The sequence below is a fragment of the Pteropus vampyrus genome, unplaced genomic scaffold (assembly GCF_000151845.1).
Source record: "Pteropus vampyrus isolate Shadow unplaced genomic scaffold, Pvam_2.0 Scaffold67, whole genome shotgun sequence".
Lineage (NCBI taxonomy): Eukaryota > Metazoa > Chordata > Mammalia > Chiroptera > Pteropodidae > Pteropus > Pteropus vampyrus.
In genome coordinates this window covers 812,191-837,717 of record NW_011888848.1, presented here as the reverse complement: position 1 = coordinate 837,717, position 25,527 = coordinate 812,191, and the positions used below count along the sequence as shown (strand labels likewise).

Sequence of the window (25,527 nt, the reverse complement as noted above, 5' to 3'; positions counted from 1 at the left end):
GTTTCTTTGAGGTCTTTTTCACACTTATTATATACTTAGAAAGCCCAAAATTTGTAGTTATTTTCCTGCTTCATGAAATAGTAGTCCACATCTTGCTAGTTGAAGAAATTGTACATATGCTTACATGTTGCAGCCTGTTTAATATCTTTTCTGCCTTTAATAGAACAGTGCTGAACATTGAGTAGTTCAGTTCCTCCATTAATTCTTACAGTTTAAGACTGAACCAATAAGTTATGATCTTTTCAAGCTATTATATGTGACCATGGTTCTTCTGTTATCTTTATTATTGAGTGGAGAGATTTGCTTTTTTGTAAACAGTATTTAATGAAAAGTTTCTGTTTCCTGTGCATTTAGAAAATTTTCAAATCCTTATGCTTGACTTGAGAGGGGATGAAAAAAGAGGTTCCAGATGAGGATTAATTTTTCTTACTCTAAGTATATAAATACCTATCTGTCTTACTGAATTTTTTGTAATTTTTTTATCTTATACAATTTCAGTCTTACAGAAAAGTTGTAAAAAGAGTACAAGAAACTCATATACATTTTACCTAGATGGACCATTTTTGCCCTACTTGCTTTAAAATTATACATTTTTTTCCTACATCATTTGAAAATAAGAGATACCATGAACCTTTGCCCCTAATACTTCAGTGTGTATTTCCTAATTATAAAGACAGTGCCTTATAATTAACATTAAATAACATAAACAGTACAGTTATTAGCACATCGAACACTGACACAATAATATCTGGTACACAGTCCATAGTCAGATCTTAACATTTGTCTCAATAAGATCTTTAATGGCTGTTTTCATGGCCCAGGATCTAATCCAGGGTCATGCATCCAATTTAGTTATCATTTCTATTTAGACTATAAAGGAATAGTTCCTTAACCTTCCTTTCTCTTTCACTTTGACGTTTTTGAAGAATATAGGTGAGTTATTTTGTATAGTGTCCTGCAGTTTGGGTTTATCTGTTGTGTCCTTGTGGTTAGTTTCAAATTATGCATTTTTGGCAGGGTTGCCACTGTGCCTTCTCTTTGAGGCACATGATGTCAATTTGTTCCCTTATTGATGATGTTCACTTTGATCACTTAAGTCTGCTAGGGTTCTCCAACTTGTCCTACTTTTCACCCTTGAAATTAGTTAAGTAATTTGTGAGGAGACTCTTTGATACTATGTAAATGCCCTGTTTATTAAACTGTCATTCATTTGGTTTAGCATTCATTGATGATTTTCTGATTCCAACATTCCTTCTATATTTACAAGTCAAGGTTTCATTATAAAGTAAAGCATTTCCTTCTCCCTTGTTGATTTCTTTGGGTTCATAATGACTCGTGGGTTCTCATTTTATTTAGTGGGTTATAATCCATTACTATCCCTAGTTATTTAATAGCAATTTGTCCTAAACTTGGCCAATGGCAGCTCCTTTAAACTGTCTTTTAAGAATATTCCCATGAATCTTTAAGCTTTAAGGTTCTTGCTTTAAGTACCTTAAGTCCTCAATAAAATGTTCCTAGCTCATCTTATTACCGACATTGCTACAGCCCTGGAATGAGCCATTTCTCCAAGGAGTCCTGGGTTGCTTCAATGAAGAAGGTATTTTAGAAACCAAGATCTGATTGTAGTATGTGGTCATTGCTACTGATGTGTCATTCCTCCCAGGCCCTGAATTATTGTTATTATTTAATGTATATAATATTCAGATCTTAGAAACATGTCACTTTTTAAAAATACTTCATGCTCCTTTTTTTACACATTTTAAAAAATGTGTTATTAATGTAATATTGTCAGCCTAAATAACTCCCATTTTTGTTCTGCTTGCAGTTAGGCGCAGTTGTTGAAAATTCCATTTCCTTAGACTGAAAAAAAAAATTGGACAATCAAAAAGATTTAGCATTTATAGCTTTTCTCCTAACACCTCCTCTTGTTTAACTACATTTTTTTCTTGAATACATTACCGATTAAAGATTCCTGAGTTCTTAACTCTTGACAAAATGATGATTTTAATAATACCTAACATTTTTTGAGCACTTACTATGTGCCAATTGCAGCGCTAAATAACTAATATGTCTCCCTGGATTTTTATGTTAATTTTCTAGATTCAAATCCTGACTTTGTCCATTACTAGCTTTGTGGCCTTAGCCAAGTTTCTTAAGCTCATTATAAAAGAGGAATAATAATAGCAACAATTACATATGGTTGCTATGAGGATTGAAGGTATTCTTTATAAAGCTTAGAACAGTGTCTGGCAAATGGTAAACACTGAAAAAGATTAGGTGTCATTACTAACATTAAGATCATGTTCTTATCTCAGTTTATTTTTCTCAACAATCTTGTGTGGCAGAGATAATTGGCTCCATTTTACAGATGAATTGACTGAGATCTGAACACTTTAAGAAACATTTGTCTGTGGTGACACAACTAATAGCAAAGTGAGGAGTGTGGCTGAGGTCACTGTCTGCAAAAAGATACGGAAAGTGTTCTCCATCTCCTAGTGAGAACATAGAGCACTCTGGAGTAGGAGGGAACTAAAGAACACAGGGCAGCATGCAGTCACTCCAGTATTGCTTACGTGGTATCTTCTTCCTGTGCCTTTTTTATTATGCAGCAAAATCATAAGACTATATTGGGGACATTTTTACTAGAATCCTGGTGTTCTTTATTCATGGTTTGTTAAAAAATCATTTTTGTTGATTGCAAAATAAAGGGATGTTCTGAATGAGGGAAAGGAAAAATGTGGAAAGAAAACCTAGCTTTAAAATGAATTTGTTTTATTTTTTTAAACACTAAGTTACAGTAATTTTTCATATGTAAAGTATGTAAAGAGGTAAAAGAAAGCTCAAATTGGTTTGGGGTTTGCATATAAGTATTTTTTTATCTTTTTTTATCTTTTTTTTTTAAATGTACTTTTTAGTTATAGTTGACATAGAATATTAAATTAGTTTCAAGTGTACAACATAGTGATTAGATTTTTATATGTGCCAGAGGGGTACATATAAGTGTTTCTATAAAGCAGAGATTTGGAGTGCTCTACTATTTAAGCATTTTAGTGGTAATTAATTCCCAGTATTCATGAGATATTTGTGTGTTTAGGCATTGTGGAATTGACCTCGAATTTTGAAAAAAATTACTGAACAGTAATGAAATAGCTAGCAGGTTTGAAAATCAGTAATATTCCTCTTTATCATTAAGTTAAAGTAACTATGCACTTATTGTAGCTTTTCATTTATTAAAGCTTGTAGTTTCCTTGGCAGCAAGTCTAACTGGCAGTCAAGTACAGGAATATTTGTTTTAAACTTTCAGTTTTAAAAGAAAACTATTCTATTTCACTTCCAATTTTACATTAAATCATCTAATTACATTTTTAAAATTACATGCTACAAATAGGCTTCCTTTTTGAACTTTCCTCATTAAATTCATACTTCGAAGCTAAAATAGGATTTTATATTAGGGACAGTCTTATTTTTTTTGGAAGCTTCTAAAAATTCAGAATTGTTGGAAAAGAAAATTAAAGCTTGAGCAAATAGAAAGCTTCTGGTTCCCATAATGGTTTATCTGAAATTATTCTTTCCTTTTTGAGCTTATTCAGTTATAAGTATTCATTCCTTCAGTTACTGCTAGAGTGCAACTTTCATTAGTTTTAGGTAGAGTAATGCACACAAGTACTTTCATACTCGTAATAGTAAGGAATATTAACTCGAAAATGGAGTGAAAGGGAATAAGCAGTAAAGAAAAATTGAGAAGTGAAATAAAGTAAAAGGGGGAAAAAACCAGAGGCTCTAGGCTGTGACAAGTCTTAGTCTCTGGAGCAGGTACTGTTCTGTTACCTGTTGTACATGCTCCCAGTCGACTTGCCTCTAGAGAATTTTTAGGTTGGGAAGAAGCCAGACAACAGGAAGCTTTCTGCCATAGCTCTATTAATGTGACAACTTGATGCTATATTTTGTAAGTGATGTTAGAAAAAATGTTTTTTAATTTTTTATAATGAGTTTTTTTTTCTCTCTTTTTCTCATAATGGGTTTTAAGGTGCTAGTCAGTTTTTGATTGACTTTCTTAAGGCTAATAGTAATTACTCAGTGCCATGCACTATGTCAGAGATAATGCTATGTTTATGGTTTGCTAGGGTAAGTTAAAAAGCAATATTGTTTGCTACAGAACAAGTTAAGTTGACTCCTGTAGATAATAAGACAGTATTGGCCTGCTTAGCTCCAACTTCCCAAGATAATTCTTTTTCTTTTAATTGAAGTAAATGATACAATATTATTAATTATAATCACCGTGCTGTACATTAGACTCCCCCAAACTTATTCATCTTATAACTGGAAGATTGTACTCTTTGACCAATATCTCTCTTTTCTCCCCACTCCTCTAGGAGAATCCCTTTTAAGGGTTCAGAACCTATCTTTCATTTTAATTGATGTACTATTTTATAATTTAAACAAGTAAATATTTTGCAGTTGAATTCAATACATATTTAATATGGTTTTTAAATTTTACAAATTTAGCACATGTCCTGGGTCTGTGAAGGATGTAAAAAGACACCTATGTCATCAAGAAAGGTATTAGTTTGAATTTTTAGTATTTACATACATTAAAAAGAAAATGTGTACTGTATTCGCAAGTGGTACCTGTTATCTGAACATTCAGCTTGCAGACATCCTATATATATGATTGCTATATATGGAAGCTCCATCTTGCTGTATAGTGAGAGGGGGCAGAGTATTGGGGCTACAGTGGAAGGGGATTTGATGTCTAGAGTTAGAATTCAAAAGATACTTTCAAATAGTAATGGTATTCAATTGGTGATTGGATGTCTATACTAGCCCCCAGTCTAATTAACAGAAAGACTGAACATTTGCAAATGCTTCATTTTTTCCAGCCTGTTGCAGATGTATAGTAGTTAATCAATTAATATGGATCTTGGGTGTTATAAGCGCCTGTAAACTAACTTGACTGGTACTTATTAGTACCAGTTATTTCATTATTTCTCTGAAAAAGTATATTTTGAGTTCTGAACAATCAATTGATAAACAGATTATTTGATAATGCCCCATTAGTAAGCTTGATTAAAAACCCAAGAAGCTTATAGTCTAGTTTGGAATAAAGAACAAAATTTATAGTAAGCCCTATGTTAATCATCGTGTTTTATAGGAATACATGGGAGAGTCTGGAACCAGATGTCGTGTGAGATAACAGGGAAGATTCTCAGGGGGTATCTGAGCTGAATCTTAAACGAACTTGGAATTAGGCAGGTGAGGGATCTGAGGAGAGGTGGAAATGCTTTAAAACAAAGCAAGAAGCTTGCGAGAAAATGGCTTATTTGGGGAACTTTAGTGAATTTGGGACCTATGGTCTGCCAAGGACAATGGACGGAAGAAGTGAATGAGGTTGGGTAGGATGGGTGAGTGAGATCTTTAAGAACCTTGTACAGCAGGCCCTCAGTTAACATCATTTTGTTATAATGTTGATGAGATGCCGTAGGAACTTACCTCTTGTTTATATCGATTAGCCTGTGGTCTAAATCATGTTAATTATTTGATTTCACTTAATTCGCATAAACTATTGACGTTAAGTGAGGACTTACTGTGTTTTATATTAAGATGTTTGGATTTTATCTTGAAGGTAGTAAGGAGTCACTGAAGGAGTTTACATGGGAAAATAACAGCCAAATTTGCACTTTAGAAAGATCTCTTATAGAAGAATGCATTGGAGCATATTGAAACTTGAGGCTCCTGGAATAATGAGAAAAATGAGTTCTTGGGCTAAGGTAGCAGGAAGATTGGAAGAGAGTATAGTATAGCAGAGAGGGAGAGTATAGCATGGCATTACCAAAAAAAGGAGACCAATTTTAGAAATCAAAAGTAATTGAGGTTAGCAATGATAAATGTTAAGGAATGTTTAGTTGAAGTCTGAGAAAAAAAGTTGGCTTTATCAATCAGGTGATTCTTATCTTGTTTTTTTTTTTCTTTCTCCCCATTTGTAGCATAAGGTTTGAAGAGAGAGGGGAAGGAGAGAAAATTAAGAATATTTCCTGAGTCTGGCTAGTATTTGTTTAATTTATATCTGTTATATCTGTTTAATCTTAACAGTAGCTCTGTGAAGTAGGTGTTATTTTAAATGTCATTACAAAAAAGCGGCTCAGAGTTGTTGGATGTCCTGTCCATTTTCTCTCAACTGATAAATGGTGAAGATAGAATTTCACTTATACCTTTGCATGTTTTATGCAAGTTATAAGGAAATAAAATTTTAGATTATCTGGTTAATTTCAATTTAAGCAATAATAGTAAGTGCATTGGACGTCGTTGACCCATATTGCTTATCTTTTCAAGAGAAAGCAACTTAAATCTTTTTTTAAAGGCTTAAAAGCATTTCAATACTTTTCTCTCAACTTCAAGGATTCTGAGTTATTTTTGTGATCTATTTTCCCCTTATTTCTTTAGATTTCAGCTCCTCCTCCTCTTCCTCTTCTTTCAGTGTGTGAGGTAGAGCCAGTAAAAAAATGAAGATTCTTCCGAAGTACTACATTCAGACTCACCCCCCACCATTTGTTTTCAGAGTATTTATTATCACTAATTGTAGTTTGGAGTGACTAAGGCAAATTGGGCTTGTGTAAAGTTTAAGAGTAGGGACAAGTACCAAAGCTGTTCGTTCAATTAAAAGCAACTTGTATGCAGAAAGCAGCGTTTTGCTTGGTATAGTGGTTCCAAAGATCAGTACAATAGCTTAGCTGCCTTCGTATACTTATAATGTATTAGGGAAGCAGAAATCATACACGATTATAATACAACTTGAAAAGTGCAGTAATTCAGTGTTGAGAATATGCAGAGTCAACATAGGAGAGGGAATGATTTTCCATATCAGAAGGTTTCATGGAGGATTTGAAATTTGAAGGATGAGTTGAAATTTGCCATGTAGAGAAAAGATATCTAGGCTGTTGGACCAATATGTACAGTGCATAAACACAAGAAAAAAATGGTGTATTGGATGAAGAGGGAGAAGTGTGGTGTGAGTGCATCCTAAGGTAAAAGGTCCCTTTTACCTCTATCTCTTCCCTTTTACCTTAGGATGCACTCACACCACACTTCTCCCTCTTCACCCAATACACCAAATTTTAAAGTTCCTTTTATGCCTATGACTACAAAGGCATTTAGACCTTATTCTGTAAGATGATAGGGGAATTAATGAAGATGTTTTTAATCATATTCAAGGTAGTAACATATAAATTTCATAATATACCTTTAAAAAAATACCAATTTGATTTATGTTGGCAGTGACAGCGTGACCAAGTTAGAAGTAATCTGAACTAATAAATTTTAGCAAAGTGGTCTATTTAGTTTAGTGGTTCATCTGGATTTATAATTTTTATTATCGCTTTGATATTTTAACAAGTCCAAAATAGAAATTTGCAATTGTTCTTTTCTCCTGAAAGTAAATTTTAAATTAGCAGGTTTTTAATTTTTAAATAAGTAAATCAGAATAACTTTATGTAAAATTAATATTTTTAAGCATTAATATTTGATTTGGCATGAAAGAAGCTAAGCAGTTTAATTTAATGTGTTTTTTGAAATAATTTGATATATGTAATCTTTTACCTTTGGACTTAATTTTTTCCAAGAATAATTATTTCTTGACATTTATATTTAAAAGTTTTTCTTTATCAGAGAGAATGTTATGGTATTTTTTTTAACAGTTATTAATTCACATACCATAAAACCCATTCATTCAAATCGTACTGTTTGGCAATTTTTAATTATATTGACAAAGTTCTACAACCATCACTATTTAATTTCAGAACATTTTCATCACCCCAAAATTGAAACTCTATATCTTTAGCAGTCATTTCTTATTCTTATCCCCTTGCACATATACACACAGCTCTAGGCAACTGCTAATCTACTCTTTGTCTCTATTGGTTTGTCTATTTTGAACTGTTTAAGATAAACAGATCATATAATATGTGGTTATTTGTGATTGGCTTCTTTTAGCATGTTTTTATAAAAAAGTTTATTCATGCTGTGGTATGTATCAGTACTTCATTTTTTTTTTATTGCCTAATAATAGTTCATTGTATGGATATATCACATTTTATTCATAAATTGATGGACATTTGTATTGTTTCATTTTGTTTGTTTTGCATTCACTAAAAAAGGTTTTATTTATTAAATGTTGTTTACTATTGACAGCTTTGTCTTTTTTTTTTTTTAATTTTATTATTAGGTTCATGTATACAGTACATTGGTTAGACATTTATGTAGTTTATGAAATGATCCCCCCCGATTACTCTTTCCTCTCCTCTGGCTCTACACCTAGCCATTACATTACCACTGACTGCATTCCCTGTGCTGTGTGAGTTGTTTCTACTTTTTGACTGTAATGAATAATGCTGCTATGAACATTTGTGTACAACTTTTTTGTGGAGGTATATGTTTTCGTTTTTCCTGAGTGAAATTGCCATGTCATATGATAACTCTACATATAACCTTTTGAGAAACTGTCAGATTGCTTTCCAATGTGGCTGCACTATTTTACAATCTAAGGAGGGTTCCAATTTCTCTACATCCTTGCCCAAACTTGCTATTATCTGTCTTTTTAATTGTAACCATCCTAGTGGATGTGAAACGGTATTTTCTCATTGTGGTTTTGATTTTCATTAACATAATGGCTAGTGATGTTGAGTGTCTTTTCATAGACTTATTGGCCCTTTGTTTATCTTCCTTAGAGAAATGTCTGTTTAAATCCTTTGCTCATTGTTAATTTGGTTGCCTTCTTGTTTGAGTTACAAACAAGGGTTATTTACATATTTTGGATACTAGACCCTTATTAGATATATTTTTGCAAGTATTTTCCAAAATATATTCCATTCTGTGGGTTATCTCTTTACTTACTTGATGGTTTTGTTTGGAGCACAAAAGTTTTCAATTTTGATGAAGTTCAATCTAATTATCTTAAAATATACTGATACTGATAAAATATATTTATCAGCTTATAATTTAGTAGACACAGTTTTTGAGGTGTGACTGTATTAATATTTCTATCAATTTAAAATTTGTATTTGTGTTTGGCTATCTTGAGTGGTTTGATATCTTTTCTTCTCTAAGATGCCATCACATGTGTTTGATTAAATTTTCTTCTCATCTGCTCTGTATTCTCCCCACTCTCATCCTCTATTCTTATATTTATATCAGAAATTATAGTTTTTTTAATGCCTTTAAGTATCAGTCATTTTACTTTTTTACTAGAGTCAGCAAAACGTCTTTTTTCAAAATTGCCAAAGGCTGCCCTAAGATACATTGTCATTTTAAACTTAGTAGATACTTTCATTTTCCTTTTAGGTGTTGACAGCTCTTCTACCACAAGCAGCGCTTCTCCAGTGCCCAACAGTTACGATGCCCTAGAAGGAGGCAGCTACCCAGGTAATTTATTTTGTGCTTATTTGATGTTTATTTGAAAAGTTACTGACTGTCATCAGTTGCTTTCAAACATGAACATATATTATACATAATTAGCAGGCTATATTTCTAACAAAAATAAGAGACATTTTCCCAGTGTTTCTCAGCCTTAATTTAATAGTGTTGTTATGTTAATAACTATGAATATTGTTTCTAGGAGACCTAAGGAAATTGATTATTTTATTTTTGTTATGCTCTTTATCTTTTTTCCTCCTTCTAACAGACTTTTAATAATGAATAATTTTTCTCTTCCCTTTTTTAATGCTAATAACTCCTTAAATGAATTTTATATTTCTGTTCTCATGCTTAGGTCCTTGAATTCCTTCCAACTAGCCTCTGAATATAAATAGTCTTTGACTCTTTACTCCCCCTATGGCTCCTGGCTGCCTCCACCAGGTAAATAGATTAACCACCTTGGGTATAGCTTTTGGAGGCATAATTTTTAAACATATCTGGAAATAACTTTGGTCATTACATAGAAACAGGAATAGTGGATAGTACTAAAAGGGAAAAAAAACAACTTTTATAAGTAATAATCATTTCATTATAATATCTTGTACTGATCTTCCTGATTCGCCTGTCTCCCATCACTCCTGTCACTTGACAACCGTACCTGACCTTCCTGTTTTTTCTCTTTTTTTAATGATTTCAAACTTTAGGACTAACAAAGTAATTTTGCCCTTCTCTTTATTTCTTATCACTTTGGTAATAATCCAAGATTGAAGTTGAAGTGTGTTGTACTTAAGTAAACACACTATCTTGCTGTCATTATTATCCTATGAATGAGTAGAAAACTTTAATCTCAGCTTAGTATAGAATTCCCATTTAATATTTCAGGAATACTTTAATAAGCTACTTGGTGTTTTCTGGTTAAGGATGTTTTCCCCAGGGACCGTGTGTGCGCGCGCGTGTGTGTGTTTAAGAAGTTGTGGACCATTTCAAAAGCAATCATTATCGTCAAAATAGTCTAGAAGAATTACTTCATTTACTAACAGCTGAACAGTGCAACTGTTTAGTATTTCATGAGCTTCAAATTAACCTAAAGTGAAATATTCAGTGTGGGATAGTTAAAAGATCACGGTCTTGGAGTTAGGCCTTGGTTTGTTTGTCTGTATTCATTTATCAATAAATCTTAATTTTATTGTGAACTGTGCTTTGACAGTAAGTTAGTGGCATGGGAAGCTTCCTAGCTATTTATACTGCACCAGAATTAAAAAAGGAGGTAAACATCTATAGCAGTAAGATTAAGTGAATTGAAAGTTTTACTATGTGTCAGATACTAGGGTAGATTTTGGGACTTTAGAAATGTGCAAAATACTGTCCATTTATTAAAGAAGGGGACAAGTTTTAGACCTTTGTCTTTATGATTTTAGCTCTTTCTTATGCTGATGACTGTTGTCATGTAAAGAGATCTTTCTAATTATAGTCCCATCATTATGAGGAAGGACCAGCAGGAAATCTAAGGATATGACACTGCATTGAAGCTCTTGTCCTTTCAAGAAGTCTGGGAGGTTGTCAGAAAGCCAGTGAGCCAAGCCTTGCCTAATTAGTACAAGATGGTAGCAGAATATCTAGGAATATACTTCAAAATTAGAGCCAATAGTCAATAGAAAGATGTGATTCCTCAAGAAACTTTTAGAAAATAAAGTTTATTAAGTCTGATGCTTTTGAGAACATTTTTGGCAGAGTCAGATTGCTGGTGAAGAAATTCATTTTTTATATGAAAAATAGATTAAAAGACATCTGTATTATAGACTTGACTTGAAAAAAAAGTAACAGTCGATGTCCCAAAATGTTAATAATAGTTACGTGTAATAGAGTAATTTTTAGGGTTTCTTCTTGTTATTCTTGCGTACGATTTAATTTTCTACAATTTTTTCACAGTTTTAATCAAATCTTAGTTTTTGCTTTTAATTTAAGTAAAAGAAGAACATCGTTTCATCAGGTTTTATTGGCACCAGCTGCGCACCAGACGCTGTTTCAGGAACTGAATATTCTTCTGGACACTGTCTTTCATACTTTCATAGTTTTGCCTCTACATATAATGCAGACTTCTGAAGGATTATAGAAATATGCCCCTCTTAATACGGGCGTTTTTTATAGATGGCAGGGTCAGATAAAAGACAAGTTAAAGAAAAGAATAGTTGACACCCTTTTTATTGCTTAGCTTACTTTTCTGCTTCTTAGCCCCATTCCTGCTGAGAGACTAAAAGAAAAAATAACTTTTGTGTATGCAGTCTAACTATAAAAGCCTAATCTGTTAGAAATACCAACTGAATTGAAGTATTTGTCAGTGAAATGATACGAAATATGAGGTCTTGTAAATACTTCTGTAAAAAAAAAAAATGACGGGGTGGGAACATACGAAACAGGATTAGTAAAATGTTGATGATTACTAAAGCTGAGTGAAGGGTATGTGGGATTTTATTATTCTGTTCTCTGTACTTTCATGTATGTTCGAAATTTCTCAGAATAAAAAGTTAAAAAAAAAAAAAGAAAAAGTGAAACGCCAAAGGCTATGGCTTGCCCAGGAACCAAATCTTTAGGTTTTTGGGTGTTGATACCATGTTTTCCCCTTCGTTAGATATGCTTTCTTCATCAGCAAGCAGTCCTGCTCTCGATCCTCCTCCCGAACCTGACCCTGCTCCAGCTCCAGCGCCTGCTGTCCCTCAGCCTTCAAAAATGACTAAACCATTTAGGTATGGTTATCCCACTCTTCAGCCTGGTTATCAGAATGCTGCAGCACCACTGAATCCAGGAGTACAGCCCAGTAGCCCAGCGTATTCTGGGTTCCAGCCGTATACTCAAGTATGTATTTAGTCATAGAAAGACATTGCACTTCTAAAAATGGTTAAACTATTGTCAATTCTAACAAATCCGTGGTGATTCAAAGGTGGATCGTAGGTACTAATACAGATAAGCCTAGATCAAACATACATAGAATTTGATTCCAATTTTTGTGTGTGTGCGTACATAGAAAAAAATAAAAGGAAATATAAATATCGAATTTTTAAAGAAGTTAAATTTGGATCAGAATATTAGCTGTGATATTTCCTCATCGTACCTTTATTTTTCAGAGCCTCTGCAATGTGCAGGTAGGTGTTTTATAATCAGGAAATTAAAATGTTAAAATTTTTTTAAAAATCTGTATTACTAAGCTGGTTTTCTCGTGAAAAAAAAAATGATATGTTACAAATGTGATTTGGGAATTCAGTTCCAATACTTAACTCGAAGAAATCACCATGACACATAAGTAAATTGGTGAGAACTTGGGCGTACGTGAATGCTTATCAGTGCTTATGTTCATGAACTCCTGTGACCCCTTCTGACATGACCTTTAGAATTACCTCTTAAATGCCATCTTAGTTTAATAATACAGAACAGTAAATATTTTACATTTGTATTTATTGAGTAGAAAATAAAAATATAAGGAAGTGGTTGAAATGACAAAAACATTGTACTTACAAAAAAACTGCTCTTAGTAGACTAACCTTATAGAAATTTCATCTTATGGTGAACTAAGAATGAAAATCAGAGGGAAACAGGAAAGTCGTTTATTACTAGAATTTAATTTTAGAATTAAGACTCAAAAGGAAGAAGAAAGCTGGGAGAGGCACTGGAGAAATATGGTTAGTTAGTACATACTTGTCTGCTTTCCATTTGTTAGATAATCTTTATGGCTTTACTGGATCAGATGAAGCACTTTTTTAGACATTCTTGTCTGACTCGTACTTTAGGCAAATTGCTAGTAAAGAAGCTGGTCATCCAAATGACTTCTCCAAACAAACAAGCAAAAAAAGTTGATAAATATGGATATTATTTCAAAACCTAATTTTACAAGACTTTAGAATTTCTCTCCATCTGTTTATTCAGTGAAAACTTACTTTAGTACTTCCTCCTATGTGGCAACATTTTTCCAGGCATTGAGGATACAAGAGGAAGCTAAACAAAGCTCCTGCTGTCAGGAAACTTGGCAGGAGGGCAGGATTGATGGCACAATAAAAAGTAAATCAATAAATTAATCAGATAATTTCAAATAGTTAACAAGTGTTGTGAAGTAGACACATTATAGAAATTGCTGAGGTTGGAAATATAGAGTAGATGCTCAGGAAAGACCTCATTGTAGAAGTTATGTTTGAGTTAACATTTGAATGACAGGCCAAGGATGGAAAAATGTGGAGATAGAGCATTTCAAGCTGAGGAAACATACCTGCAAAGACTTAAGGCAGGAACAATTTTGACGTGTTGCAGAAATAAAGTCCCCATGTGGCTGTAACTCAGTCAGCAATTGGAAGAGTAATAGAATGAGATCAGGGAGCTAGGGAAGGACCACAGTCAGAAGCGTAGGTTTTACTCCCCTCAAAATGGAGACATTGGAGATATTACGTAATAGAATGATATCTGATTTACACATTTAGAGAATCATTTTGGCTGCTTCTGAGTGAAGAACAGATTAGGATGGGAAGTATTTGAGAAGACAAAAATGGAAACAGGGAGACAAATGGAAGCTTTGCTATAATCTCGGAAATAGATGATTGTGCTTTGTTCTAAGGTGGTAGATATCAGTGGAGCTAATGAAAACTGGATAGATAAGGGATATCTTTTGACTTGTTGATGGACTAGATGTGATGGGTGAGAGAAAGGAAGGCATCAAAGATAACTCAGGTTTTTGGCAGAGTAGCTGGGTAGACAGGGGATAGTGTGTTTACTTAAATGGTGAATGAAGACAGGAATAGGTCTGGAAATGGGAATTGAGTTGGCCATGTTAAGTTTAAAATACCTGATAGACAACCAGATGGAGATGTCATACAGTAATTGATCAATATTTGATGGTCAGGTATGGAGAAGTAAGGTACTAATTTATATTCCCAGCAAAAGTAGATATGATTGCCCACTTCTCTATATTACTAAGTATGTCAAGAATTTTTTTTATAAGCAAAAGTATTTTTTTCCATACTCAGTCATTTGTATTTCTTTACCAAAATCCCTGTTTATATTCTTTCACCATTCTGTTCATTCCTTTTGGTTTGTAAAAGCTATCTTTAATAAGTATATTAACCTTTTGTCTCACGTATTTTGTAGTCCCGTCCCATCCCCCCTGGGGGGCTTGACATTTGTTTTTGATTTTAATGTTATTTTTTTGACATTGAAGAACTGTATAACTTTAGTGAAAATTTCTTGTTTTTACCTTTATTTGTATCCTTTAAAGGGTCTTTTCAACCTTAAGATTAGGAAAATATTCCAGCTATGCATTTTTTTAGTTTTTTATGGTTTGTTTTGTATCTTTAATCCATTTAAAGTTTTATTTTTGGTACATAATGTAAAGAATAAATCTCATTTTTCCATCCATAATAATTGCCTCTAAATTCACTGTCATTTATTAAATAATCTATCTTTTCTCATTGATTAAATATTTCACCTTTATTTTATATTCTCAATTCTTACAAAGTCGGGTCTGTTTAGGGTTTTCTATTATATACTATTATTGATTCATACAGTTATTTTTCTCTCATCCTGTACAGCTAAAAACTCAGATTCCATTTTATTCAGTTGTTTTTTTCCCCCCTTAACATCACCAGCTTCAATTACTGTCGACATGTTGCAGTACATGTTTCATCTATCAGCCCTTCCCCCACGTACACACCTTGTTGAGGATTTAAAAGCTAATCGGGGGCAAAGGGAGAGAGGAGGGGAGATGGAAAAAGAGCATTTCTTACATGACCACACTTTCACATCAAACAAAAGTAACAATTTCTAAATGCATTTAAATTTCAGTCCATATTCAGATTTGCCCAGTTGTTTCAGAATTGCTTTTTTACAGTTGATTTGTTCAAATCAAAATTCAAACAAGATTTACTTATTGTATTTGCTTATGTCTCTTAATTCTCCTTTTAATTTTGAAGCCTCCACCCCATCTTTTTTATGCCTTTGATCTTTTGAGAAAACTGGGTCTATTTTCCTATAAAATGTCCCAAATTCTGAATTTGGCTGATTGCCTCTTGTGGTGTCATATAATTTGTTTCTTTGTTCCATTTTCTATGGACTGGAAATTAGGTTTAATGGCTTCATTATATTCAGGTTTATTAATTCACTTATTTACCTAAGCTGAAATATGGTATATTTTGGTTCTGCTTACCTCATAATAATATCTGGTTGTCTCATTTTTAGTGGTGCTAGGATTGATTAATGAGTTTATATCATGACAGCCTGATACCTTTGTTGTAAAGTTTCTCATTAGGCTTTCACCTGGTCACTTTATCATCTATTGATATGTTGATCATCTGTTCCAGATGACCATTACCTGAATCATTTATTTCAGTATCAGTTGTAAAATAGTGATTTTCCTGAATTTATTATTCTGCATTTATTAGCTGTATTTCTACAGTACAGTCATAATAAGGAGTGTTCAATAACTGTAAAAAAAGAATGTGGAAAATCTATATACAGACACAGAGTTAGTGGCCCACATTTTTTAGATAAAAGAAGTGTTGTATTTAGGTCAGAGTATATGCTAGTTTATATTTGTAAATAGAAGCAATGGAAGGATTAAACTAAAAACTATTAAAAATAGTTAACTATAGGTGGAGAGATAAGAGTAAAACAAGATATCTCTGACTATACCTTATTGTAAAGTTTTGACATTAGAATTACATAAATGTTGTATTTACTCAAAAAATATTAGGTCAAAAAGATAAAAGGCAATTCTTAAAATTTAAACCAAACAAAAACAAATGAACTTGTTTATCAAGTTAATACAGTCTGATACAGAGAAAAACTTTGTTTTAGTTAATCTTAAAACTCAGTATCTATACATTTTCAGTGGGATATAATTTAAGGACAAAAACTACAAAGAAATCTTAAAATTAACTTAATAACCTTATATTTATAATAATATAGATGTTACTTTAAAACTTTTAGTATATTATAGGGTAAAACAAATAAGAAATGCTGTTAACCATTAAGAATCAAGATTTTTAGCAAAAGAGAAGAGAAGTACAGGTATGAAAATGAAAGAAGTTTAATTAAAACGCCAACATCTTAAATAGGAAATGTCCATCTGAACTCGTTATTTTTTCTCTCTACTTAAAAATGTGTGTTTTGTATCTTTGTAAAAGTTGTAAGTAAAAAATAGCACATTAGGAGTGAACACCCTTATTACCCAGATTATGATCTCTAGATAAACAACTATTTAAAAAGAACCAAGATTTCTTTTTGGATCTATGATTAATCTGAAGTCTGAAGGAAGAACAGTAGAAAATGTTATGCCAAAAAGCAAAGAAGCAAAGATTAATAGGTTCATAGGTTCTCACTGGCCAAAGATTGGGTAGCTTGAGCATCAGAATGAATGTAATTCATTAAAGCATTTGAGTTAATAAAAAGCCATTTATTACTAAAAATACAACAAAGGAAACATAGAAAAACAAAGTAAAACTCATCACTGTACATTCTATGACATCAGTGCATTATTCTGAAAATTGATAATTGAAAAAAACTTGAAAATATAAGCATTTATGCTGCTTTTCCAATGTGAACTGTTCTAAGAGAAATCAGATTTGATGTTGAAAAGGATTGTTGCTGAAATTTTGTTGTGAGTTTTAACCATGCTAAAAAGATTTTAATTTATTCAGTATTTTTGCTTTGAGTTGTTTTCAAGAGTGCTCTGAATTAATCTGCCCTATTACGTCATTCTGCTTTTACCAAGCCAGATTTAAGTTTTCTTATCTTCTTTTGCTCTGTTAAAATCTTATAAATAGTATAATAAATTTTATTTGTGTTTGTTATATTGTTCTTAGTTTTCTTTTGTTTTGTTTTGAATTGCTCTCTCAGCAGTATCCTGGTATGAACCAGTTGTCCTCCAGTTTGGGAGGACTGAGTCTTCAGAGCTCTGCACAACCAGAAAGCCTAAGACCTGTAAACCTCATTCAGGAGAGGAATATTTTACCCATGACTCCTGTTTGGGCTCCTGTACCTAATTTGAATTTAGACCTCAAAAAATTAAACTGTAGCCCAGAGTAAGTATTTATTTCATAATCTTTAGTAAGTAAAATACTTTATCTAAAACATTGTATATCTCTCAAACAAAAATAAATATTTACTGAATGCCTTCTAAGTTAAGTGCTAGGCACTGTTTCTGTGGCTGGGAGTAAAGCAGTAAACAACAAAGCCTCATGCAACCTATATCTTACTAGGGAAGACATACTCTGAATAGTCAAACCAATGACTATATAATGTAATGTCAGAGTAGTACTATGAAGTAGGAAATAATAAGGGTGGAGGGTGACTATTTTTAATTGAGGAATCAGGACAGGTATTCCCAAGAAGTTAACATTCGAGTAGGGATCTAAATGAAGTATGAGACCAAGCCGTGTGACTTTCTGGGAAAAGAATGCGCCAAGCTGCCTGAAGAGCAAATGCAGAGGTCCCAGAGCAGGAACCAGCTTGGTCTGTTCAAGGAACACCACCACCGGCCTGAATCAGGAATCTTGCTATCTCTACGTACTATCATCCATTCTTCTTAAAATTCCTTTTCTGGTTTTCATACTACTGCTTCTTACCTCTTTGGTTGCTTCTTTATTGATCTGTGTCTACTAACCTTAACTTATAACTTAGTAAGTTATAAGCACTTACTCTATGAAAGGGATAATGCTATTGTGACACAAGGACAAAATAATTTCTGGTCTCAAGTGGAAAAGACAGACAAGGTACACACCCAGCTAAAGCAGAGACCAGTCTAATCGGTACCTTAGAAGCATAAACAGATCTCAGAGCACAGAGGAAGTCATTCCTTCTGACTTGTGATCAAGGGTGAGGGTGATTTCAGAAGTGATTAATGAGTCTCAGAATAGGAGTTCAATAGGTGAAAAACGGGCAGTAAAGCAGGAACAACAGTATTTAACGATGCAGAGGTATGCCTTTTCACTCGTTTTCTACTCTCTCTTTATGCCATACATGCTAGTCATAATGGAATAATTGTTTTTCACCATGAAAATATTGAGTCCTTAATTTAGATCTTTTGACATATATCACATATATATGCCTCTTTAATTAGGATCTTTCTTGTTACAGTTATAGAACATGTTCAAATGATTTTCACTTACGCCCTTTTAAATGTTCTTAATTATCTATAACTACTTCAGGTTATTATTATTTTTTTTTTCTGATAGCTAATGTAGTTTGTGGTGTTTATATTTTTTGCAGCTCATTTCGGTGTACTTTGACAAATATACCACAGACGCAGGCTTTACTGAATAAAGCTAAACTTCCTTTAGGATTGTTGCTACATCCCTTCAGAGACCTAACGGTAAAGTGACGTATTTTAAAATATTTGTGGCTACTGATGTGTTCTTATGTGAAAGGTATTTAGATTGTATATTTTCTAGAATTTTTTTCATGTTCTTTCATTTGAAGTTAGACATAATTCTGTCAAATTCACTCCAGCAAACTTTTTGAGCACTTGCTTTGTGACAGGCCCTAAACTAAGCACGGGTAAACATACAGATAATTAAGTCATTGAATTTGCCCTTAAGAAATTGCTATCTAACAGGGGGACAAAGATGTAAGAACAGATAACTATAGTGTAGGAAAATTAATACATATAACTAATTAAATTCTATAAGGTACCTAGGTAGTGAGTACAGTATTGGAAGTAAATTCCTCTGGGTACACTAGAAGATTACTACCAGTGATAAGGCCTGAGCTGGAATTTGAAAATTAGTAGCTGGAGAAGCCATAGAGGATAAACTACAAATCCTTTATTAAACATAAAGGGAATACTGACAATGATGTTCATTTAGGGAGGAAAACTATTATTGTTCCTAACTATATTAAACAAATAACCTTCATAATAATAAAGATATAAGTGTTTATATATAGACCAAAAAAAAAAAAAAAGCAGAAGGAAGTACATGAAAATGTTATTAGGGATCTATTCAGGAAGATAGAATAGTATGTGATTTTTTAAATCATTCTTCATATTTTCTAAATTTCTTATATTGAATATAATGTTCCTGTCCCAAACTAAGCATAAAGAGAAAAAATATTTTTAAAGGCACGTTGTGTTTGGTTTCTTGTGGCCTTGGCTCCTGTCAGGATTGTTGTGGCAATAAGCAGTGTCTGCTGGTCTAGCACCAGGTGCAGTCAGGCCACAAAGACAAAGGCATTTTTACATGGTGGGTGTTTCTTTCTCACTGTTACTTGAGTCTAGCTGATGAGCTCTGAATGATACTATTTTCTTGGCCAACCAAGTTTTCCTTATCAATCAGTAACTTACTACCTTTGGTTTGACTTTATTTTAGTTTAGTTTAGTTTTTTTGTTTGTTTGTTTGTTTTTTTAATGAAGTGTATGTCAAAGGAGGGAGAAAACTTGATAGCTGCTTCTGTTACTCAGCATATCACTGGATTTTATTAAAATGCTTCAGTTTCAAAACAATTATGGTGTTCTGAATATGAGCATGGCAGTATGTGTTTCATTTTTTTTCTGGGATGCTTTTTCTGCTACAACATCTTTATTTTACTTCCTAGCAATTACCAGTAATAACATCAAATACCATTGTGAGGTGCCGGTCTTGTCGAACGTATATCAATCCCTTTGTATCTTTCATTGATCAACGTAGATGGAAATGCAATTTGTGCTATAGAGTAAACGATGGTGAGTTCAGATTCTTAAAATAAGTGTGTTTAATATTATTTTAACATTTTGACATTTTTGTCATTATCTGGTCTTTCTTGTTATTGCTTTAAAATCTTTCCCATCACTTTTAATAGAGAGAATATAGGCCAGGGACACTTCATGTTTGGCTAGCCAAGGGGATTTGATCATAAGAAGTGACAGCGAGGGCAAAGTAAAAAATTTTCATAAAACTGGCAGTGAAGGTCACACAGGTAGGGTCCTGCAGACTAATTATGCTTGACCCTGAAGTTACGATTGTCTTCTGTTTGTACATTTGGTTGATTCACCTCAGTGTCAATCCTTGCCAGTATGTATGGACACATATATACACATGTGTCTGTTGTGCCCTTTAGTCATTTTTAGGACATCTTAGTATAATTGCTTTCAAATTTGTGTTTCTGTTTGATTTTTTTTTCCACGTCATGAGATATAATAAATAGAACACAAACCTAAAAAGCAAGATTATGTGTGATCCGATTTCCTCACCTGATTTCAGAAAAAAAATTTAATCCTTCCAATATATTTTTAAAGAGAGCTTAAGGAATTAGTTTTTACCATTAGATGTTCACAGAACTATTATAAACTTCATATAATATTAGTGATAGAAGTATTTATTTCTAGACATATATATGTATGTTTAGTTAGAAATATTGTGTTCTAAATTTGTACTGGATTCCTAATTCTTATCTAGTTCCTGAAGAATTTATGTATAACCCCCTTACCCGGTCTTATGGAGAGCCTCATAAACGACCAGAAGTTCAGAATTCAACTGTGGAGTTCATTGCTTCTTCAGATTACATGGTAACTATTCATTGTTAAAAATCAGTCGTGGGATACAGTTGTATTGGTCATTCGTAATTTGCTGTTAAGTGAATTCTTGTCCAAATTTTGAAATTGCCTGTAGTATGAATTTTAAAAAACACTTCTGAAAGTTTATACTTAAACATAAAAGTCTTTGTAAAGGTTACTTGATCTCCTAGAAGGATGCAGTTATTTATAGTTGGAAGAAACATTAGTGCTTTTATAATAAGCACTAATGTCTGTGATTTGTTGCCATTCTATAACTTGCATGGAATATAAATATTCTTTAACAATTTGTGTTTTTGCCAAAAACTGCAGGTTTCAGACTCTGAAAAAATCGTAATCTTACTGGTTCACTCAGTATAATAGATATCAAGATAGATATTGACTTCACTCTAATTTTTCTCCTTTCAGCTCATCATAAAATTCTACTTGTTCTTTAATTATACCGAATCTAAGATCTCATTCTAATTTTCCACCTATAGAAATGAATTCTTGGCCTAAGTTCTGTTCATCTTATCGTATCTACTCATTCTAAGTGTACAATAACTTATATCTTCTCTGTGCCTTATTTCTAATCTTTGTTGTCTGTAAATGTAAAGAGTTGCTGGTGGGAAAAAGTGAACAGGGACGACTAATGTGTATTAAATTCCTGATGCTTAGCCCATTTCTTTATTTTTTATAATTTTTATTGTCTTTTATATCCAACATAGCATCTGCCCACTTGACTACTATTTTCTTGTCTGTTTCCATATTAACAAGAGTAAACTTTCTCTTTGTCACTATTACTCTCAACTTCTTACCTTCTTTACAATTTTTATTATGTTCCTAACCTTCTTCTGACTCATTAGGAGTCTTAATCTAATTAAAGTGGTATAGCAAAAAGTAATCTTTAATTTTTGCTATGTGACCCATATGATCCCTGGTTGACATTTTAAAAAAAGACTTTATATATCCTTTTATTTTACCTTCCTATTATAGTAGTGTTCAAGCATACTTCAAAGAAGAGAAAATAGTATAATGAGCCATCATTTGCCCATCACCAAGCTTCAGCAGTTATCAACATTTTGCTATATTTGTTTCATCTATTCTCAGTCTACTCCAGTCTCCTCCCCTCACCCATCCTGGAGTTCATTAAATGCTAATCCTATTATCGTATCACTTGACCCATTAATACTTCAGAATGTATCTCTAGTTTAATTTATTTAAATATCTCGGCCAACACTATCAGGAAAACATTTAGCCCATCTGTGTAACCATTACTGTGTGACTGCTTTATCATACTTAATCCACATCCAAATTTATAAGAAAAAAAGTTAAAGGAATTTCATTTTAATTAGCACATGAGATCTTACAAAACATCAATCCTATATTTGTATTTTTGGTATATATACTCAGTAAATATCCAGTAGTATGGTGATATAAAAGTATGTTATTTTTCTTTCTTTCAGCTTCGGCCTCCTCAACCTGCAGTTTACTTGTTTGTTTTAGATGTGTCTCATAATGCAGTAGAAGCTGGGTATTTGACAATTTTGTGCCAGTCACTGTTAGAAAATCTAGACAAGTAAGAATTGTTTTTACTTATAATATGTGTGTATAAATGTGAAGTGTTCGTTATCAGTTTATGAGGTTATTTTTTATTAAGTATGATTTTGTTTATCACTGAGAGTACTTCCTTAGAATAAGGATCCTGCTCCTAGATAAGGATCTTGGATCATTATGATATATGACTTGATATTTGGATCATAAAATCATAAATTTTAATAGTAAGGAATTTAGATCTCATCGAGCTCTCCCTCTGACTTAGCATATCTCAGTACTGGGGCCCAAAGAATTTGACTTGGCCAGGCTGTCAAGAATCTCATTGAGAGAAATCTAGCTGTAATTTATGCCTGAACAAGGAGTTTTTCATAAGGTAGTTTTAAATGTCCTAACAAGAGAATGAGCCAGATCAAGGGAAGGAGGGAATTGGGTTTTGTGCTAAATATTTTATGGAAGGCAGAAACTGAGCTGTTTATTTTGGCACATGGTAATGAGCTGTATTGTGAACGTAGAAACAGTAGTGAATGAGTTGCTTATACCTGGTTCCAATTCCTGCCTGCCTGTCTACTGATATTAAAGTCATGAAGGGGACTTTCAACTAGCTTTAAAAATGAACCTTCCAAATCTCTGGAAAACATTGTACATTTCTGTTTTTACTCCCAACACTTGCAAGAGATAAAATTGTTAGTAAGAGTGGTTCACTAATGCAGTGGTTTTTGACATATGAAAAGGTGTAGGGTGGTTACAGATATGTACTTTGTCAGAAATACTCTTGGTGATTCCAGAAGGTTCTCCCTCATCTTCCATTTGAATTTGAGAGCCCTTGCTGTGTCTAGTGCTAGCTTCTGTCACCATAGGCTGCATATCACTGATCTTGACCTGTGAATAAAACTGGTAACATTGAGACCTTTCAGATTAAAAAAAAAAAAAAATCTAGAGATATTAAATTATTTGCTTTTAATTTCTATTAGTAACTTAGAGTTTTCGCATTTTTCTTGATTGAAGCATTTGCCCTATTTTTAGTCACAAGTGCTTACTTCAGATATAGCTTTAGCAGTGAGTGGCAATAGAAGACCTTTTGCAAAGAGATAGTTTATAAGACTCAAGAGTTAGCTTACTAGAAAAAGTATGAGGATATAGCCCTAGAAATTGAAGCCAGTTCAACAAAGATGAGTGCATTAAATAGGATAAAATCAAGAGTGTAAAATAGTTTTAAATATATATATATTTGATTATAGTGGAAAATAAAAGCATTAGGAAAGAAAAAAGGCAATAGGATAGCAACAGTATAGTAATATACTTTTGGAAAGGGCTATGGAAATGACTTTGAGAAAGAGGAATTTGATGCTGGAGCAGTTCCAGCTCAACCCTGTAATTTTGAGCTTGGAATAGAGTAGGTAAGTGTAGTCTCTATTTTAATGGGTGACAAACGGTCCTAATATTCATTGACCTTGGAAATCTCAAAGAGGTGAAGTCTGTAGAAACATCATACCTGTTGACTAGTATTGGTAATCTAACCACCCACATAACTTTTTGCATTTTGTTCTATGAAATGATGTCAAACCTACCTTGCAGACTATATCTGAGTAGCCTAACTATCATGCATAATAGTAATAATTATTTTTGCTTTGATGCACACAATTTTTGCATTCTATAATCAAAACTATTTTTAAGGAAACGATATATTACATAACCACAGTTAACATAGTTGGTGTGCTTAGAAATACACTTCTATAAGATGCACCATTCATCCTATTCATAAGGGATGCTTGATGGGCAATGAAATGATAATTCTTTTATGCTGTGGCATTCACTTTTGAATATTGAGTTCTAGCAGAAAAAAATTTAAATTTTATTTAATTTATTGAAGTGACATTGATAAATAAGATTATATAGGTTTCAAGTGTAAAATTCTATAATATATCATCTGTACATTACATTGTGAGCTCACCACCCAAAGTTGAGTCTCCTTCCATCACCATATATTTGACTCCCTTTACCCTCTTCTACCCCATTCCTACCCTCCTTTTTTAAAGGATAAATGACAGATTAAACATCTCAATCTTCTTAAATCTGGTTTTTATTTAAAATTTCATACATTAAAATCTGATTTGGCTTATATTCAGTCTTTTCTAGGAAACTACTTATTTGTTATTTTGCCCTTAAAAATGTTTAAATAAAATACACTATTTTTGTAATATTGGAACTGAAAATGTAATTTTTCAGTTAAGAGTGTGTTTCAAAGGAAAGTTAGCAAGAAGTCTGGGTTTTTTAATCATGTTTTCTTTTTAGTGTTGGTTTATTATTTGAATTTAGTTTGGTTTTCCAAAGTATGAACTCTACACATCAGTGATTTCATCTGAAAATGGAATGGTTCATCCTTGTTCTCTGATATATATATATTGGTTTAGATAGAGATGATTTTTCTATTTTCTCCAAAAAAGCATATGTAACTCTTCTTATAATTAGTTTACTATTTCATTATTTTCTTAAATAAAGTGTTACCAAGCACTTTAAATTTAAAATTGTCATTTTTATCTTTAGGCTTCCTGGAGATTCACGGACACGAATAGGATTCGTGACCTTTGATAGCACTATCCATTTCTACAATTTACAAGAAGGATTATCACAGCCTCAAATGTTGATTGTGTCTGATATAGATGGTAAGCAGTGAATAAAAGTCTAACTTCAGATTTTGGAATTGATGCTACTTTAACAATACTCATAATGCCGTAAGGATAATTTGGTGCACTTTGATATTTGTTTAAAAATAATTGTTTTCTGGAAAATACTTGAATTTAATTTTTTACACTTGTGTATGTATACTTATGCATCTGTCAACACAGATGTGTCATACAGAATATGTGTATTTAATAAAGCAATATTATAGTACCCATTACATGTGTGGCCTGATAAAAACTTAAGGGTTTTTTATATTATTCTTTTGACTTATCTGTTGATTAAAATGTATTTTTCCTATAGATGTTTTTCTACCTACACCGGATAGCTTACTTGTGAACGTATATGAAAGTAAAGAGGTAAGATTGAAATTTTTCTTCTAATAT

General features: G+C 32.7%; 1 protein-coding gene across 4 annotated transcripts in view; it reads left to right on the top strand.

The window, feature by feature from the left end:
• SEC24B (SEC24 homolog B, COPII coat complex component) overlaps nucleotides 1-25,527 on the top strand; it is a 56,802-nt gene that overhangs the window by 17,880 nt on the left and 13,395 nt on the right. For 2 of the 4 annotated variants that reach the window (XM_011361529.2, XM_023531358.1), the window contains 9 exons: nucleotides 9,334-9,414; nucleotides 12,035-12,258; nucleotides 17,278-17,462; nucleotides 18,649-18,751; nucleotides 19,972-20,098; nucleotides 20,811-20,920; nucleotides 22,372-22,484; nucleotides 25,007-25,125; nucleotides 25,445-25,500. In XM_011361529.2, coding sequence (XP_011359831.2) covers nucleotides 9,334-9,414; nucleotides 12,035-12,258; nucleotides 17,278-17,462; nucleotides 18,649-18,751; nucleotides 19,972-20,098; nucleotides 20,811-20,920; nucleotides 22,372-22,484; nucleotides 25,007-25,125; nucleotides 25,445-25,500 — 1,118 coding nt within the window. The remainder of the gene's footprint in view (nucleotides 1-9,333; nucleotides 9,415-12,034; nucleotides 12,259-17,277; nucleotides 17,463-18,648; nucleotides 18,752-19,971; nucleotides 20,099-20,810; nucleotides 20,921-22,371; nucleotides 22,485-25,006; nucleotides 25,126-25,444; nucleotides 25,501-25,527) is intronic. The other 2 variants (XM_023531359.1, XM_023531357.1) reach the window with 1 other exon arrangement.